The 17791-nt window shown below is 47.3% G+C and overlaps 1 protein-coding gene across 6 annotated transcripts in view; it reads left to right on the forward strand.

Annotated features, from left to right (window-relative positions):
- LOC126529640 (uncharacterized) overlaps nt 1-17791 on the forward strand; it is an 81762-nt gene that overhangs the window by 37861 nt on the left and 26110 nt on the right. Inside the window, exon 3 of one of the 6 annotated variants that reach the window (XM_055069926.2) lies at nt 1579-1780. The exons of 4 other annotated variants lie outside the window; for them this stretch is intronic. In XM_055069926.2, coding sequence (XP_054925901.1) covers nt 1579-1721 — 143 coding nt within the window. In that variant the 3' untranslated portion in view covers nt 1722-1780. Of the gene's footprint in view, nt 1-1578; nt 1781-13550; nt 14544-17791 lie in introns of those variants that run through there. One more of the 6 variants, XM_055069925.2, reaches the window with a different exon arrangement.

Here is a 17791-nt window from a genome sequence, read left to right on the forward strand (position 1 = left end):
ATCATTCTGCTCAGTTCTACCAACGGATTAGGCTGCTTGTGCTTGTCTTTGCTGGTTGCATTGAAGTCGTTCACGGCCACATGGTTTCTCCGCCACGTTTGACTCACCGCCGAAATGAAAGATGGCTGATCTGCCCGCTGACCATTGGCAATGCACGATGTTGCCCGTGAAAAGAAAGTGCACTGCTCCAGATTTGGAAAGAGAGCTCAGTATTATGGAGGACTGCAAGGACGGTAAAAAAATGTGTGACTTGGTGAAGAAGTATGGACTATCGTAACCAACATTATCGACAATCATCTGCCTGGCAGAGAAGTTCAACAAAGAAAACTGCTCGATAGGCAACCGACACAAACGCACTCGACAAGGTGCCTATAAGAAAGTGGAAGAGGCCTTCTACGAGTGGTTTCTCAGTACCTGTGCCATGAACTTGTCCATCACCGGGCCCATTCTGGCCACAAGAGGGAAGCACTTTACCTGACTCACCAACAGTGTGGACTTATAGCCAGGTAGCAGCTGGGTACAGTGCTTCAAAGAGAGGCACGGCATTGTTTACAAAGCCGTCACCGGCGAGCTAGCTTCGCTTGATGTGGAGGTGAAGCAGAAGTGGGTGGAGGAAAGGCTGCCCCACATCCTCAACAACTACACTGACACTGGTGTATTATAATGGCAACCAAACAGAACTGTTCTTTCAGATGTTGCTGTCCAGTATGTATGTACTCAAATGAAGACATGTGTAAAAGTGGCGAAAACAGCAAGCTTTGCCTCACTGTGTTTTGGTGTGCCAAAATGGATGGGAATGACGTCATTTGGAAATTATAAAAAATCCACGCTGCTTCCATGGTGCTGCCAGGATACCGGTATGCTACCATCACAACCGCAAGGCATAATTGACACAATAACTTTTTCGTTAGTGGCTCTGGAGTTCAATCAATGTATCGAGTGATCTGAGAGGAATGTGGCGCTCATTCTTGATAATTGTAGTGCCCACACTCCATGCCTAAGCTCTCAAGTGTGGAAGTTTTTTTCCTGCCTTCGAACAGCACGGCAGGCTTGCAGCCTATTGAGGCCAGCATGATTGCCAATTTTAAAGTCATGTATCGTGGCTGCTTCCTGAACAAGTTAGTCTTGTTGATGGACATGGCCACGCAGACAAGCAGGTAGCAATGAGGGTTGAAGATCAATCTATTGATAGCCGTGCCGTTTATATTTGGTGTGCAGTCCGAAGTAAGTGCTTATATGGTATAGAACTGCTTTAGGAAAGCATACTTTCTCCGAGGCAGGCTTATGCAAAGTCTGCGAAGCTCCCACCGGTGAAGTGATGCCTGAACTCTTGTCCGCAATCGAGTAGGATGCTTCAGGGTTCAGAAATGTTTGTACATGCAGACGACACATTAGAAACATCATAACTTCTAACTGATGAGCCGATTATCATGAATGTGCTTGCATCAGATAGCGACGGCAATAATGGCAGCGATGACGTGATAGGGCAGGCTGCCTCATGGTTGTCCTCGCAGGGGCCTGGCCATGCAGGTGATTTCCCTTCGGGGCTTTGTTTTGATGAGGGACCTTCTGCTGCAGTATGTGGAGCACTTGGATGCCTTGGAGAAGGATGCTGGCAAGCTTCGTGTACCCCGCAGGGGCGTCTACGTCAGCAGACGTTTGGTGTGTTGCGACACCACGTACCTGAGCACACGAGGGTTGGACCCTCCTCCCGCGCCTAACCGTGCGTGGCTTGGCCGTGTCCGGGGAGAAGGGATCCTGGGGGTTGAGCCATTTCCGGGTGCTTGGACCTTTACGGCCCCTTGGGGGCGGCAACACACTTCTTTGGCCTCCGCTTCACATAGACGGCACCCCCGGACTGACCCACCCGGGGGAAATTGGTAGTTGCCTTTTCCTATCCTCCTCTTTAATCTTCGTCTTTCTCTTGCTTTCGGTCTTTCCTGTCTCCTCCTAGCTTCCTTTTTATTTCCACTTTTCCCAGGCAGCAAGGGTTAACCTTGTGTGGTATAGCCAACCTTGATTATAACAGATTTTGTTATAGTAGTGTCGTACAGCTGGTGCGTGCAGGCCGTGTCTTTTCACGGTCCTGCAGCGTGCCCTTGTTGGGCTCCATTGTGGGTGGCTGGTAGTGCTGCCGAATTCCCGCATATATCTATGGCAAGTTTTTTTCCACCCCTTCCTGATCACCCTCATAAACGAGGGCGCACCGAAGAAGTATTTAGGTTCTATGGCCGTCATAGTGAAAGCTTTCCCAAATTTCATGAAAACCGCAAAGTCAGCGAGAATGATCTCTCCTTTTCTAGTGTCTAAATCAATAACCGATATTCTTGGCCAAGGCTTTAAAGTAACCAAACTTGCAAGTGGAGATCTCCTTTTGGAACTCCGAGATAAAAATCAGTTTGAAAGGCTGCCGAATCTTGTCTCTATTGGGGACGTTCCAGTGAATGTGACAGCGCATCGCACCATGAACACCAGCCGTGGTGTTGTATCTGATAGTGACCTGATTGATCTGACAGAGGCTGAACTACTTGAAGGCTGGAGTGACCAGAATGTGATCAGTGTAAAACGAATCAAAATGAGGCGCGATGGTAAAGAAATTCAGACTAAGCATCTTATTCTTACATTTGGTTCAAGTGTTCTGCCCGAAACAATCGAGGCAGGCTATGTGAAAATCAGGGTGAGGCCGTATATCCCAAATCCCCTCCGATGCTTTAAATGTCAAAGGTTTGGCCACAGTTCCCAGAACTGCCGTGGCCGACTAACCTGTGCCAAATGTAGCGACCATGAACATCTGTCCGAGTCATGCAAGAACACTCCACACTGTGTGAATTGTGAAGGGGAGCACCCTGCGTACTCATGGTCCTGCCCACATTGGAAAAAAGAAAAGGAAATAGTGGCAATCAAAACCAAAGAGAATATTTCGTTTAAGGAGGCATGAAGGCGTGTATCCTTCTTACCGAAGAATAGCTTTGCCAAAGTGGCACGTCAGGGGGCAGCGCCACAACGACCTCCGGCGGCTGTCTGGCCCACACCTAGTGAGCCGGCAGTGACGTCACCTGCCCCCACGGCGGTTGCGGCTAGCGCTGCTCCGTCATCCGAGAAAGGGCCATCGACCTCCGGGCTGGTGGCCTCATCCTTTGAGAAGAGGCTTTCTCAACAAACTAATCGCTCACAAGAGCGGGTGTCCAGAGCTTTGCAGGAGGCGATTGATATGACGCCAAGTCAAACGGCGCCATTAGCGCCTAAGGAGTGGCGAGAATCACTCGACCACTCCAAAAAAAGAGAAACATCGCATTACGGGACCGGCAAAGGGTCCTGTAACCTAAATTCTCTTTCTAGACACACAGCACTATCCTCGTTCCTGTTATGGATACCCAAATATTACAATGGAACGTGAGAGGACTTCTTCACTATCTTGATGATGTTAAAGAACTCCTTCACAAATTCACTCCAAAGGTGCTGTGTGTCCAAGAAACACACCTAAAAGTAACACAGACCAACTTTCTAAGGCAATATGCCACTTTCCGCAAAGACCGTGAAGATGCACTCACCTCGGGGGTTGTAGCCGTAATAGTCGATAAGGGCGTTGCACGTCAGCAAATCAAACTCCGAACTCTCCTCAAGGCAGTTGCAGTCCGAGCTGTGCTATTTGGTAAGTTAATCACAGTTTGTTCGATATACGTCTCCCCCTCCTGTCAATTTTCTAAAGCAGAGTTTCAAAGCCTTATCGATGAACTTCCTCCACCATACATGTCGTTGGTGATCTAAACGCACATAGCCCCCTGTGGGGCGACTCGCGTTCCGATGCACGTGGGCGCCTGATAGAAAATTTTCTGTTTTCTTCAGATGCATGTTTATTGAACAAGAAAGAACCAACGTATTACAATGTTACACATAACACATACTCATCCATAGACTTGAGCATCGTTTCGAGTTCACTATTTTTGTACCTGGAGTGGTCTGTTCTTAAGAACCCCTATGGGAGTGACCACTTCCCAATTACATTAAACCTGACCAAACCAGATGCATGCTCTCCGCATTTCCCCTCGATGGAACCTCGAATCGGCAAACTGGGAACTGTTTCGAGAACTCACGTGTTTAGGATGGGGACGACATTTCTGATTTTAATATAGACGATGCTGTGGCACACCTAACTGGTTTTATTATTGACGCTGCAACAAAATGCATTAAACAATTTAACGGACTGGCAAAGAACCGTCGCATCCCATGGTGGAATGACGAATGTCGAAAAGCACGCAAAAATCAAAACAAAGCTTGGGGATTGCTTCGCAATTCTCCAACAGCTGAAAACCTTGTTAATTTCAAACAAGTCAAATCTCAAGACAGGAGAGTACGTCGACGTGCGAAGAGAGAGAGCTGGGAGCAGTACATATCTAGAATAAATACTTACAAAGATGAGGCAAAAGTGTGGAATAGGGTGAATAAACTAAAAGGCCGGGAGACGAACCCCCTGCCCTTAGTAAGTACCCAAGGAGATGGCCTGGAAGGCCAGGCAGACTGTCTGGGTGAACACTTTGAGTATGTCTCCAGTGCATCGCATTACTCAGAGTAATTCCTGAAGTTCAAAGAATGCGCTGAGCGACAACCCCTTGATCGGAAATGTGCCCAACATGAAGGTTACAACCACCCGTTCAGTTTAGCTGAGCTCAAAGCTTCTCTTGCTTGTTGCAACAGCTCAGCACCAGGTGGTGACCGTATCATATATGAAATGATCAAGTACCTGCATCCTGAAACACAGAAAACACTCCTCTCACTTTTTAATGGCATGTGGGCCTCTGGGTATATTCCATGTTCTTGGAAAGAAGCTGTCATAATACCCATACTCAAACAAGGTAAGGACCCGTCCTTACCTAGTAGTTACAGGCCTATCGCTTTGACAAGCTGTTTCTGCAAGCTCTTTGAAAAGATGATAAACCGGCGCCTAATCTATATCCTTGAGAGCAATAGACTACTAGATCCTTACCAGTGTGGTTTCAGAGAAGGCAGGTCCACCGCAGACCAACTTGTCCACATTGAGGCAAATATAAGGGATGCCTTCATACACAAACAGTTCTTTCTCTCCGTATATCTTTATTTGGAGAAAGCATACAACACCACATGGCGCTTCGGTATTATTTGAGACCTTTCTGCTATGGGTATCCGCGGGAGTATGTTAAGTATCATTGAAAGTCACCTTTCTAACCGCACATTTCGTGTTAGGGCGGGCCATGCCTTGTCAAGTTCTTTCACCCAGGAAACTGGTGGTGTGCTGTGCTAAGCTGTGCTAAACAAGGTGGTGTGCTAAGCTGCACTCTCTTTATTGTGAAAATGAATTCTTTGGGCATGGCTATCCCACGAACAATTTCATACTCCGTATATGTAGATGATGTGAAGCTTAGTTTTAAATTGTGCAACTTGACTATCTGCGAACGCCATGTCCAGCATGCCTTAAATAATGTAGCGAAATGGGCTGAAGAAAACTGTTTCAGGTTGAGGCCACAGAAGAGTACCTGCATTCTTTTCACGAATAAGAGAGGAATAGTACCACATCCTGCGATTGAGCTCTCTGGTAGCAGATTACCTGTAAGTGCCGAGCACAAGTTTCTTGGCATCATATTGGACTCGAAACTGACATTCATCCTGCGTATTAAATACTTGAAGGCTAAGTGCCTCAACACAATGAACTTATTGAAACTTCTATCAAGTACAACATGGGGCAGTGACAGGAAATGTCTTTTGAACTTGTATAGGTGTCTTGTCGGCTCACGTCTTGACTACAGCGCTATAGTATATCAGTCCGCTACACCAAGTGCTTTAAAGATGTTGGATCCTGTCCATCATTTAGGAACCAGCCTCGCGACTGGAGCCTTCAGGACAAATCCCGTACAAAGCCTTTATGCAGAAGCAAATGTATGGTCACTCCATTTTCAGAGATCATATAGCAGTTTTACATATTTCCTCAAAGTAAATTCTAACCGCGAACACCCTTCTTATTCATGCATAAACAATATGACCGATGCCAAACTCTTCAATAACCGACCTGCAGCGAGAAGACCGTTCTTTCTGTGTGCAAGGAACCTCAGTGAGGAAATGGGTGTTCCGGTGCTTGAAAATTGTCTTATGGCTCCAGCGAAACTGCTACCGCCATGGCAGTGGCAGCTGAAAGAGTGTGACACATCCTTTCTAGAGATCACTAAACATGCGCCAGAGACACATATCAAAATGCATTTCTTGGAGCTGCAGTGCAAGTACTCGTGCACAGAGTTTTACACAGACGCTTCTAAGTCGCATGTCGGGGTGTCCTACGCAGCCATTGGTCCATCCTTCTCGGAATCCGGTGTACTGCACCCTGAAACAAGTATATTTACGGCTGAGGCCCATGCACTATTGTCGGCTGTGAAACATATTAGAAAATCAAATCTTCAAAAAACAATTATATTTACAGACTCCTTAAGCGTCGTAAAAGCCTTGAAGTCACTCTGTAAGCACAAAAACCCCGTACTTACTGAGCTCTATTCCATTCTCTGTAGAGCGTATATGTCTAACCAGCATGTCATTATATGCTGGGTACCTGGCCATAGAGGCATCGAGGGGAATGTACTAGCTGACGAAATGGCTACATAACTCACGTCGCAAGCTATTATTCCTACGGCTGCTGTCCCTGTCACAGATCTGGAGCCTCTCTTACGGAAGAATCTGCGAAGCCACTGGCAACACTTGTGGGACATGGAAACTATGAATAAGCTTCACTTGATTAAGCCAAAGTTAGGTTTCTGGCCCCCGAAAACAAAAACACGACGAACTGATGTCCTATTCTGTCGACTCAGGATTGGGCACACCTATGACACCCACAATTTTTTACTGACCGGAAATGAGCCTCCAACGTGTGGTAGATGTGGTGAGAGGCTGACCATTCTCCACGTCCTCCTGGAGTGTCGGGAAGCCGAAGCTGAGAGAGAGAGACATTTTCCTCTTGTATATCGCCAGCACACCCTTCTCCATCCAGCAATGTTTCTTGGTGAAGAACCGTTCTTTGACACCAAAGCAGTCCTGGGTTTCTTGAATGATGTCGACTTGCAAGTTTTTAGCCCCAGAAATTCATAGCACATCCTATTTTTAGAGGATGCCGCTGTGATGGTAGTCTTGTATAGCACATGCCTGCAGGCCCTTGCATCCCAAGGACTCTGTTAAGGCATTAGTGCTTATTGCAAAAAGTATATCTGTGAGATATTTCACTATATCATCATTATCTCACAATGTTTATTTCATGTCCCTTGTACAGCCCATTAACCATCGGCGTAATTTTATCTTGTATAGGTTTTATGCACTTTAAAGCAACTGTTTTTAGGCTCCTTTACAGCCATCGTAACATCTGCCCTTCGTTATTCATAGCTCCATTGCGAACGCATTACCACCGGCCTGGCGCTCTTTGGCCACACTTGGCCCTTGCGCCACAAAACACTACATTCATCATCATCAAGCTTCGTGTAAAGCAAGCAAGGTTAATGAACGTTGTTTTTTTTGGTGCAAGCCATGGGGATTTACGTGGCAAGATGCTGGTGGCAATCTTGCCCCAGTGTTTCTTCTGGATTTCTCAAGCTGAGAGGCTGCCATGACAGCCTTCTCGCATTACTGAAAAGGCCCCTTTTGGGGCCACCAAAGCGATGCCTTGGTGGAGCTTGCGTGTCATTTGTCACCTCTGTCGCCTCTTTGCATTTGTTATAGAAGTGCCATTGTTGAACGCCGACAGCCACAGCTTGTTACATGCGATCGGAGTGTGCGGGAAGCAGATTTAAACAGTTGAATGGCTCAACACAGTCAGCAGCCATATAGAGGAAGGTTGTCGGGAGGGAAACTAGCTTTCCCACCATTATAGTTATCTTACGACAGCTCTGCCATCCCCCTATTTTGCATTTTTATTCTGGTAGCAATTATATGGACACGTCAGGCATTTCTGCCATTGGCGTAGGTGTTGCTGTAAAGTTCTGTGTGAATTACAAGGGCGATAAAATTGTCACTACGTGCCGTATGCTATATGAGTGAAAACGTGCGAGGGTGAGCCGGCGTTCACAGCTCAATCTTCTGCACCCAATGGAGGAAGGCGGAAAGGAAGTGTGCCGCCTTCTGTCATGCGCAAGGCTTTGGGGGGAGGGTGAGACTGGGTGGGGATGCATTCTAGTCTGGGCGACCTGGGCGGCCAGTGCACCTGGCCAGGCCGCTTGATTTTGAAAGCCATCTGCAATGGGTACAGAGTCCATGCTGCGCTGTGTTTTCGCGACTTCCTTCAACAAGGTTTGTTGCATTTAAAAGAAAAACGTAATATCTAGTGACTGTTTATTTCGAATTTTTGATTTAGGTCGTCAATTTTTTACAAAAATTGGCAAAAATTCCAAATTTCCAGACAGCGAAACTATAAAGTTTACGTTTCTGTAACTCAGCAATGAAAAACGATATCACAGTTCTGTGAATTGCATATTATAGCACTTCTAAAGCACACAAAATTTGTACCTTACACATGAATCTAAAAAAGATTTAGTAATATGGAAATGCAGCTTTTGCAGCACCCCTGTACACAGCGTGAAAAATTCACGTAATATATAAATTGACATGCTGAATTTGTCCACTTTGAATGATCTTATGGACGCCATTTACAGAATCCTAATATCTGTACTTGATGGAGAGCTATTTGTAAACTTTGTGCTTCTATTTTTTTCTAACTTTCGAATTTTAGAAATATTTTGTTGCGATAGCAATAATTATATGGAAACTCGAGGCAGATTTCTGGCGTTGCCATGAGGTTCCGTATGAGTGAAAGCATGTGAGGGTCAGCTGGCGAACGTGGTTCAATCTTGCATGCGCGAGCGAGGAACATGGCCTGGATGCGTGCCCTCTCCTATGGCGCGCGAGGCAGGGAAGGTGAGGCGAGGGAGGAGGGGCGTTCTTCTCCTGTGGCTGCTACGGTGCCTCGATGTCCTCCTCGTCCGCTTACAGAGTGCACGCAACCACGGCGTCTACTACGGCGTTGGCACGCAAATCGCGGTCGCCATGGTAGACTCCTTTGGCGGACGCCGTAGGGACACATTGCCGGTGCTCGTGTGTCTTGAAAGCAGTCTGCGACGTGGCTAAAGTGGGCGCCCACACGGGCCTCATCTTCAAAGCGATTTGCGATGTGTGTAGGGTGCTTGTAGTGCCGATAGCTTCATATGCACCGTGCTTTCGATGTTTCGTACACATTGAAGCGACATATGCACAAAGGCCAATTGCCTTGCGGCTGCTGCTGTGATTCCTAACTCCACCATTTTCACAGACTGTTTCCGCTGTCATCGAGCGATGTGTGTTCATGTTTGCCTGTGCGCACATGACACCGTGCTGGTGTCATCGAATTTTGGCCGTTAAAACTGATGGGTCACGAACAGGCGAGGAGCTGTCTTCGATGTGTCGCACGTGATCAGTGTTGTTCTGTAGGGAAGCGGCACCTCTGCAAGCTGGAGCAACGAGTCTTTTTCCCGCAATTGTCACAGCTCAGGGTCGTTTTGCTGGGCGGAGGCTACAGCTTGAAAATCGACAGGGCCATCAGGCACAACGCCGATCCAGGACAGTGCGTCAGCGGCTGGTTTTCGGGCCCAGAGATGTGGCGGTTGTCCGTAGAAAATCCAAAGGTAAAGGAAAGTTCTCGAAACTCACATTCTGCGTACGAGGAACTGTTGTCCTTGAAAACAAAGGTTAATGGCTTGTGGTTGGTCAGGATGTAAAAGCTACAGCCTTCAAGAAAAATGCAGAAATGCTTGGCAGCGCACTAGGTGTCCAACATCTCCTTCCTGAAGGTGTGGTAGCAAGCTTCTGTAGGTTTGAGGCATCTTGAGAAGCCCAGCAGCCTCCAGTCTGTGCGATCGTGCTGCTGCATTACTGCGCCTACTGCCGTGATCGATGCGTCTATCGTAAGGCGAGTTGGCACATCGGGCAATGATGAATCAGTAACACTGCAGTCGCCAACCGCATTTTGCCTTCCTGGAAGGAGTGTTCTTGCTCCGAGGACCAGTGGAAGGTAGGCGTTTTTTGTTTTGGGGGTCGCGACGCAGCAGGTCGGTAAGCGGCTGAAGAACTTGCGTACAGGGTAGTATGAAGCACCTTTGAAAAATTATGAGCCCCATAAACTCGTGCAACTTTCCTAAGGAGGTTGGAGAGGGAAAGACCTCGATTACCTGCACCCATGATTCCAGTGGCTTAATGCCTTGGGTTGAAATGCAATAGCCGAGAAAATCCAGGGTTTCAACTCCGAAAATGCAGTTCTGAGGCTGTAGGACCAGGCTGTGTTTATCCAGTCGCTCAAGTAGAAGGTGATGGTGCCTTTTGTGCTCTTTATCTGTGCAACTTGCAATGAGAATGTCGTCAAGGTAGATGAAAATTAACGCAAGTCCACGCGTAACCTCGTCCATGAACCTCCAAAAGTTCGTACTGCATTCTTCAAACCGTAAGGCATACGGACAAACTCAAGTAGGCCAAATAGAGTAGTGATTTGTCTTTGGTTGATTGATTGATGTATTTTGGTTCCTGTGAGAAGGGTGCCAAAGTCATGTATGTGGGGAAGGGGATATTGATCTGGAGTAGTGATGGCATTCAAAGCTCGGTAATCACCACGAGGCCGCCAGTCGCCACTGTCCTGCTTTGGAACCAGATGGAGAAAAGAAGACCAATTGCTGGAGGAAGGAAGAATAATGCTAGCTGAAGCACATTTTTGAACTCATGGCGGGTGACTTCCAACTTGCGTCCAGCCAACCTCTGCGGCCGGGTGGCGACATGTGTGCCAGTGGTGGTGATATGATGCGTCACCTTGTGTTTCATGGGCAGTGCATTGTTTCGGGGCTTTGTGAGCCACGGGTACTCGGCAAGTGTGTTGTCATGTGCTTAGACTGGCCAAATGTACGGATGCCAGTTGAATCAAGGGATGTGACATTATCCTTTAGGCGCCAATCACGAACACTCACATCTAGGTTGAAATGGCTGAGGAAGTCCACTCCCAGTATGTCAAAGCTGACGTCGGCAATCACAAACACCTATCTGTGCAAGCGTTGGAGTCCAATGTCTAGTGTTATTGACCGGAGCCCATACGATGTGATGGCAGTGTTGTTCACTGCGTGGAGCATGGGTATCGACTTGCCGCATTGGTGACCTGCAGCCGTGGCACGGGAACAATAGACCGGTTGATTCCAGTGTTGACCAGGAGGCAGATGCCTGTGATGCGGTCAACTATGAGGAATAGGAGGCTTGCGCGAGGGCCGATGTTGCACGCCGCTTTAGCGACTAGCCAGTGTGTTTCCCGCTCACGAATAGGGTTGGGTGCTGTGATTTCCTTGTTTGCGAAAGCGATGGTGGTACCAGCACAACTGCCGCGGTGAGTCTCTAGGTGTGCTGCATGACTAAGAAGGCAAATTATTGCAATGCAATTGGTTGCCAATGTTGCCACCCTTTGTCAGCTTCTCGAGTGCACTGGTAAGGCGGTTGACTGTTTTCTCCAGGCGCTAGAGTCGGTCTCCTGGCTCTGACACTCTCGTGTCAGTGATAGGTAGCTGTGCCGCAGATGAGCAGTCATATATTTGGTCAACAAGTGCAGCTAGCCGATTGAGACTCAGCTCGTCGTAACCGGCCAATACCATGCGTTCAGAGTGTGGGAGGCATTGCAAGAAGAGTTCGTGCAAAATTGGAAGCTGGTTCTTGTTTATGGAGTGCTCACCCGATAATTGACACAACCGGTGTAGGAGTTGCGACAGTCGTTGGTCGCGGAGTTCTTCGGAGAGGAGCTGTTAGAGCCTACTCTGCTGGGATGGCTTGAGGTGCTGCAGGACTATGTATTTCAGGTCGTCGTATGCTTTGGCCCAAGGTGTACGCGGTAGGAAGTCGTCTATGGCATCGGCAATGTCAGAGGGTAGCGTGGTAACAATGTGCAGGTACTTTTCTGTCTTCGAAGTGATGCGCCAGAGTTCAAAATGTGCCTCTACTTGCATAAACCAAACGCGAGGTGTCTTGGGCCAGAAGCTGGGAAGCTGAAGCTCTGCGGTGATGACAGGAGACATAATCGCGGCATCGTCTCTCTGAGCAGGTGTAGGAGCGGCGTCGTCCGTTGCTAATGTTAAAAAGAACATAAATTTCCTGGGTCATCACTTTGGGAGCTCGGTTTGGTGGAGGCAAGGAATACATGTTTTGACAGCTTGAGAACGGTGAGTCGACTGGCTTTATTCAGAAGTAAAAGCAGGTTTGCCGAGTGACTGTGGTGGCGTGTGAATCGGGCAGCTGCTTCGGTTCCAAGTAAGAGCACTTGAAACTCTTGAAAGACTCAAAAGTTTTCACTCACTTACTCACTCACTCCAAGTAAGAGTAGGAGGCAATGACCCCCACGACGACGCATGGCAATGTAAACTGGATTTCCTGAGCAATGGGTAAGGACTCTCATGGCATGGCACGGCGAAGTGGTGGACAGTCGCTACATACTTAACCTGAAGTTACGCATTGAAAGAGTGCCCCCCTAGAAAGACTTGAACACTTTTCCCCTGGTTCACGACCTGAATACTTCAACCACTGCACTACAGCAGCTCCTTGAATTCACGCCATACTTGAAGCAAGTTATGCAGCTTTATGGAGGTGCAGACTTTTCATTTGCAATGAGGGAAGAGTCTAGTGTTGCATGTACTTTTGATTATATGTGAGACTGCGAAAAGACCGACGTCGTATTACTTGTATGATAAAAAAATTTGGGAGACACATTCAGATATATTTTTCATTCTGGACAGATTTGGCCTTGGCGCAGATCCTTTGTTTTTTCCACTTATGTTTACCACTATTTTGCCTTCTCCCTAGAACAGCGTGCACAACTGGACAGCTATTGTGGTTAACTTCTCTGCTTTTCATCCCCTATATTCTCTCTAACTCTAGATTTGAATTGCATGGGTACTCGGTAATCACAGTATGTGTATATTATTTGTTACTTTTCGAGACCGCAGCTGCCGTCAAGCCGTGTCCATAGTCATTGAAAATGCACACTCCGATTCCATGAATTCCCGTTTCAATGCAGTGATCTTTAATAATTGTAAGATCACTGCACTGAACCTGGAATTCTCGGAATCGAAATATGGGCAGCGGTGTCGACTATTCATGAATGCTAGTTTGCTGTCAGTCAGAAACATTCCCTCAGTCAGGATGTCCTCTGGTTTTTACCAAACTCGAGCATGTATATGCTAAGTCGTGAGACAAATTAGTGACGGCCTGGGGCTGCATATCGATTTTGTTGATGATGGAACACAAGATGATGTTGGAATTTTTTTGAGCAACAATGCTGTAATGAAAAACAAAAATTGCCTTGACTCCTCCTTTGTTATCTCCTAGCACATACCTTGCAAGAGGCCACTGTTGGTCAGCCACTGCCATATAAATAGGCTAAATATAATCGGGATGGTGGTTGTGATGGAACTAGACAAGAACCACGATAGATCATTTTGTTTCTAAGAGTAACTTTCTTAATAAATTCAGAGTGTGTTGTTTTCCTTTGCGAATTGCAGTTCCATCAGCGACAACTGGTCGCACCATCGAGGAGCGAACTTTCCATGGCACAGGCAAGGCCGCGGAAAGTGTGCAGCTGTTCCGGTGTCATCTCTGCCCATACACATCACCTAGACATAGCAAGTTAAGATCGCACCTGGTGTCACACAGCAAAGAAAAACCCTTCAAGTGCGAGGTCTGCCCAGCGGCGTATAAGAACTTGGACTGTTATAAAGCCCACATGTGCAAGCATACAGGGGAGAAGCTCTATCAGTGTCACCTTTGTCCATATTCGACTGTTTACAGGAGGTGTCTGGTGCAGCACACAAGGAGTCACTCAAATGCCAAGCCTTTTGCCTGCAACATGTGTCCATACAAATCTAAAAGCCGTTCAAACCTGGGTAAACACAAGCGCATGCACACAGACGATTATCCTTTCAAGTGCAAGGTCTGCTCACTTGGTTTTCGGCGAAAGCACAATTTAAGAAAACACATGCAGCAGCAGCACGTGGACTAAAGCTGCACTCAAAATTGTGGGTGGCCATGAAAGCGGCATCCACCAACATGTGTTCTGCAAGAGAAATGTACTGCGCAGGGATGCAGTTGCAACAGGAGTGGAGAGACATTGCGCCAGGTATTTTCACTCCTGCGCATCTTGTACGCTGCTTTTGCATCTAGTCACGCATCACCACCGAGCTCAACTTTCCGCAGTGAAGGACCTTGGCTATAAGAGAGAGTCGTCCACATCGTGATGGTGCTATTAATCCTGTGCTATCCTGGGTTTTTAATGTTGCCCTCTGCTGCAATTTTTAGCCACCTCTGATTGTTACTATCGGCAATGGGAACTTCATCCACCTTTTGCCCTCACCACATTACAGCATTTTGCCGTCATGGTTTTGTGTGGCAGTCATAGCATTGAGATCTGCATGTGGTCTAATCACTAGTTGAGCACACAGGAAGAGTGGTGGATTTTGGGTGTGATTTGAAGCATAATAAAAGCAGGCTAACTGAAACATGTATTTTTCTCGCTTTTTGTGTTGTCCATACGCCTGGGGTGGCTGTTCTATGCAGCTTCCCTTGCCCAAGACTTTCTGTATACAGTAACCATACCGTGCCCTGGCGAACAATGCCAGTGGCACTGAAGCTGTCAAATTCGTAGTACCACTGCCTACCCTCGGAGATCTGGTGCAGTGTGCTGCGAGGAGGTCATGGAAAGAGGATGTTGTAGCGATTGGGCAACATTCAGGCGCTATGAACCTTGGAGGCCAGGCAGTACTAGGAGACAATGTGTTAACTCTCAGTACAGCCAGTGTTCACCTGCACCTTTGAGTGCCTTGCAAGTAAACAGTGGAGACAGCCTATACAAGGACTAGACTAATATTATAAATGTAGAGGAGGAAAAAAAGCTCTAGGACAAAGCTTCGAGTGGCACTCGTAGTCTAGCAAAAGACGAAAAAAAAAATGCTCGGAATCGGAGAATGACACCTAAGCAGTGTGACAGGAAGTCGTTTCTAGCCACCATGCTCTGCTGCACTGCTTTCGTCATCTGCTTGTCTCCAATGCATATCGCTCCAAAGTTATAAAGCAAAGTGAATAGTGTGGACGCTCTGGTGAGTCTGTTCGGATAAAGGCATTCACAGTCCACATAATATAAAAATAACTAAAGGCGATCTTTAATACTTCAACTCTTTCCATGCCGGGTCCAAATAAATAGATCACTTTGAGCAAGAGTTTTCGACATGTTGATAAACATTGCCGTTGCAATTCTTTCACGAGCAGCAACACCATGTATGGTATGAAATGTCGACGGCACACTATGTGCTGTACAAGTACTGCGCGAAGCATGTGAATGCTCCAGCGTCAGTTCAAGGTGCACGACTAAACCAGCTTGCTTGCATTGAAAAGCCGTTCAAACACGTAAAGTATAAGGAGACTTACTTGTAGATGCTCCTCAAAGGGACAACCTTTGCTTCGAGAGCCTAAAGAATGCAGTAAAAAATGAATCATACGCTTGCTGTAATAAGATGTAGCAAGCTTCCTGCAGAAATGCGCCTGCATATTAGGTGCATATCTGTTTTCACATTTGCGATGCCATGGCTTTCCTGTATAGCACAGACATCACTGTGGGTAATATTCACGTCAGCAAATCTAGATAATATATTTAAATGCGTAAGCATTTCAGTGCCTACGCAACAATGAAGCACTTCTATTTGTGTAAATTAAAGTGTAAAACACAACAAATTAGAAAAGAAATTAGCAGTGGCGAGTTTCAAACCTACCACCCCACACTGAGAAGCCGAGTGTCTTGCCCAATGGGCTAAGCACCCACGCTTGCAGAATGTCAATATATTTGAACCATATAAATGTGTTGCACCGGCGGTACAAAAATGTAAAAAAAAGAACAGTTTCTACAAAGGGTTTCTTGAAAATTTTGGTGATAGTGGAAGAAAAGCCATGTCTGAGGCCTTACGCAGACCCGACTTGGAGTATCGTAGATTTTAGGAAAATTCTGATTTTGTGGAAATGCCAAACATGCCACATCCCCAATGCGTTTTAGTGGTCGCGAGATGCGCCTTTCATTGGCGTGTTCCTTTGGTGACTGAAATGCCACCGATCTCTGAGGGCTCATGCGCTTTGCGTCATGCAACGCGGATAATAATTTAGCGAATTGACAACGATGATAAGGAGTCCAGGGTGTCTAGCAACTGGGAAAACCGGGAATTCTCAGGGATATTGAGTAGTCTGGAAAAACTCGGGGACAACTCAGGGAAATTGTGCTTCTATCAGGGAAAATTGGCTGTAACTTTATTGAAAGGGTCGAAAGCCGAGGTAATGCTGGCTCGCGTAACAGACTGGAATCGTAAGGAATCGTCTTTGACGCCCTATCGTCGGTTGGAGGAGTAGCCAGTGTACAGTCAACGAGCGACTTTCCGGATTCCCGATAATTTGGACGGCTTCGCGGCGCCACCACGTACCCCATAGAGTGAATGTATCAGAACGTCTGAAATTTCGAACGTAAGAACTCTTCGCCTTCCGATTTTCCGGAGGTTTTGCCGTGACCGCAGGCCCGAAACGGCATTAATCAAAGCCACCACCGCTGCCATTTTGATTACCTAGCTGCCTCGAACCGGCGCTCTCGCACGTAGATCCGCTGGCAGCCGTAGCCACCATGGTGGCAACGCTAGGCGTAGCTGCTTCGACGTTTCTCTATGAAGCTTCTTGCCGATGGCTGCCGTGTTTTTTATTGAAAGAATTCGCTGCTGTCAGCAATGGCACGGACTCCGCCTTTGTGGTTCTTGCGATTGGCTTAGAAGCTTGAAAAGCACAATGCGTTGCATAATGCCGGTTCCCGAAAGTCAGCTTCGCCTCTGTACAGAAGTGTTACTTGGTGAAGCATACGCAAAAGTATTGCAGTAAAGCATAACAAGCGTGGGAAGGGGCTATAGACGAGGCAACCTAAAGTTTGCCCGCGCGGCACCAGCGCCGAATGCTCCCCTAGCGGACCGATGGAAGTTTCGAGGGTCGTCGCTGCGCGAGCGCGCGCCCGTGATCTGTTCGGCGGGAGCGCTCGTGCTGGCTCGGGCGCGTTGTTTTTGCGATGGCGAGTGCGACCTCATCAGCCAGGAAAGGTGGCACGCAATACTGCTGTATTGCTGATTGCCATAACAGCCTCGAAAACACGAAAGGTCGAACGCCGCCCGTGAAATTCTACAGATTTCCGGGGAAGTGGTACGAGAAGGTCAGACGACAAGCATGGATAATTGCAGTGCGCCGAGTCAAGTAAGCACCATACTTTCGTATTCGCGTGCAATATCGCGGCTGCTCGATGAAACGGAATAGTGATATGCCTGTTTTTAGCGCCCAACCGTTTGTTTAGTCATGCCGCGTTGTTGAATTGTGTTGACATCCGCTGCTTGTTAGCGGTAAATGCATGCGTGTTGCGACGCTGAGCTTGACGACGCGAGCTCGATTCCCGGCCACAGCGGCCGCATTTCGATAGGGGCGAAGTGCAAGAACGCCCTTGTTACCGCGTGCTTTGATTTTTGTGCACGTTAAAGAACCCCCGGAGGTAATAAGTATTCCGGAGACTAACCATTACAGCGTGCCTCATAATGATTTAGTGGTTTTGCATGGTTTTGGCAGTTAAAACCCCCGAATTTATTTGATTCTACTGTGCCTTCACTCGCAATCGGCATGGACGAGCTTTAGAGAATTATTTCCATTTTCCAAACGCTGCAACTTAATTTACTAGTTGTGCAGG

Source organism: Dermacentor andersoni, chromosome 9, assembly GCF_023375885.2.
Source record: "Dermacentor andersoni chromosome 9, qqDerAnde1_hic_scaffold, whole genome shotgun sequence".
Taxonomy (NCBI): Eukaryota; Metazoa; Arthropoda; class Arachnida; order Ixodida; family Ixodidae; genus Dermacentor; species Dermacentor andersoni.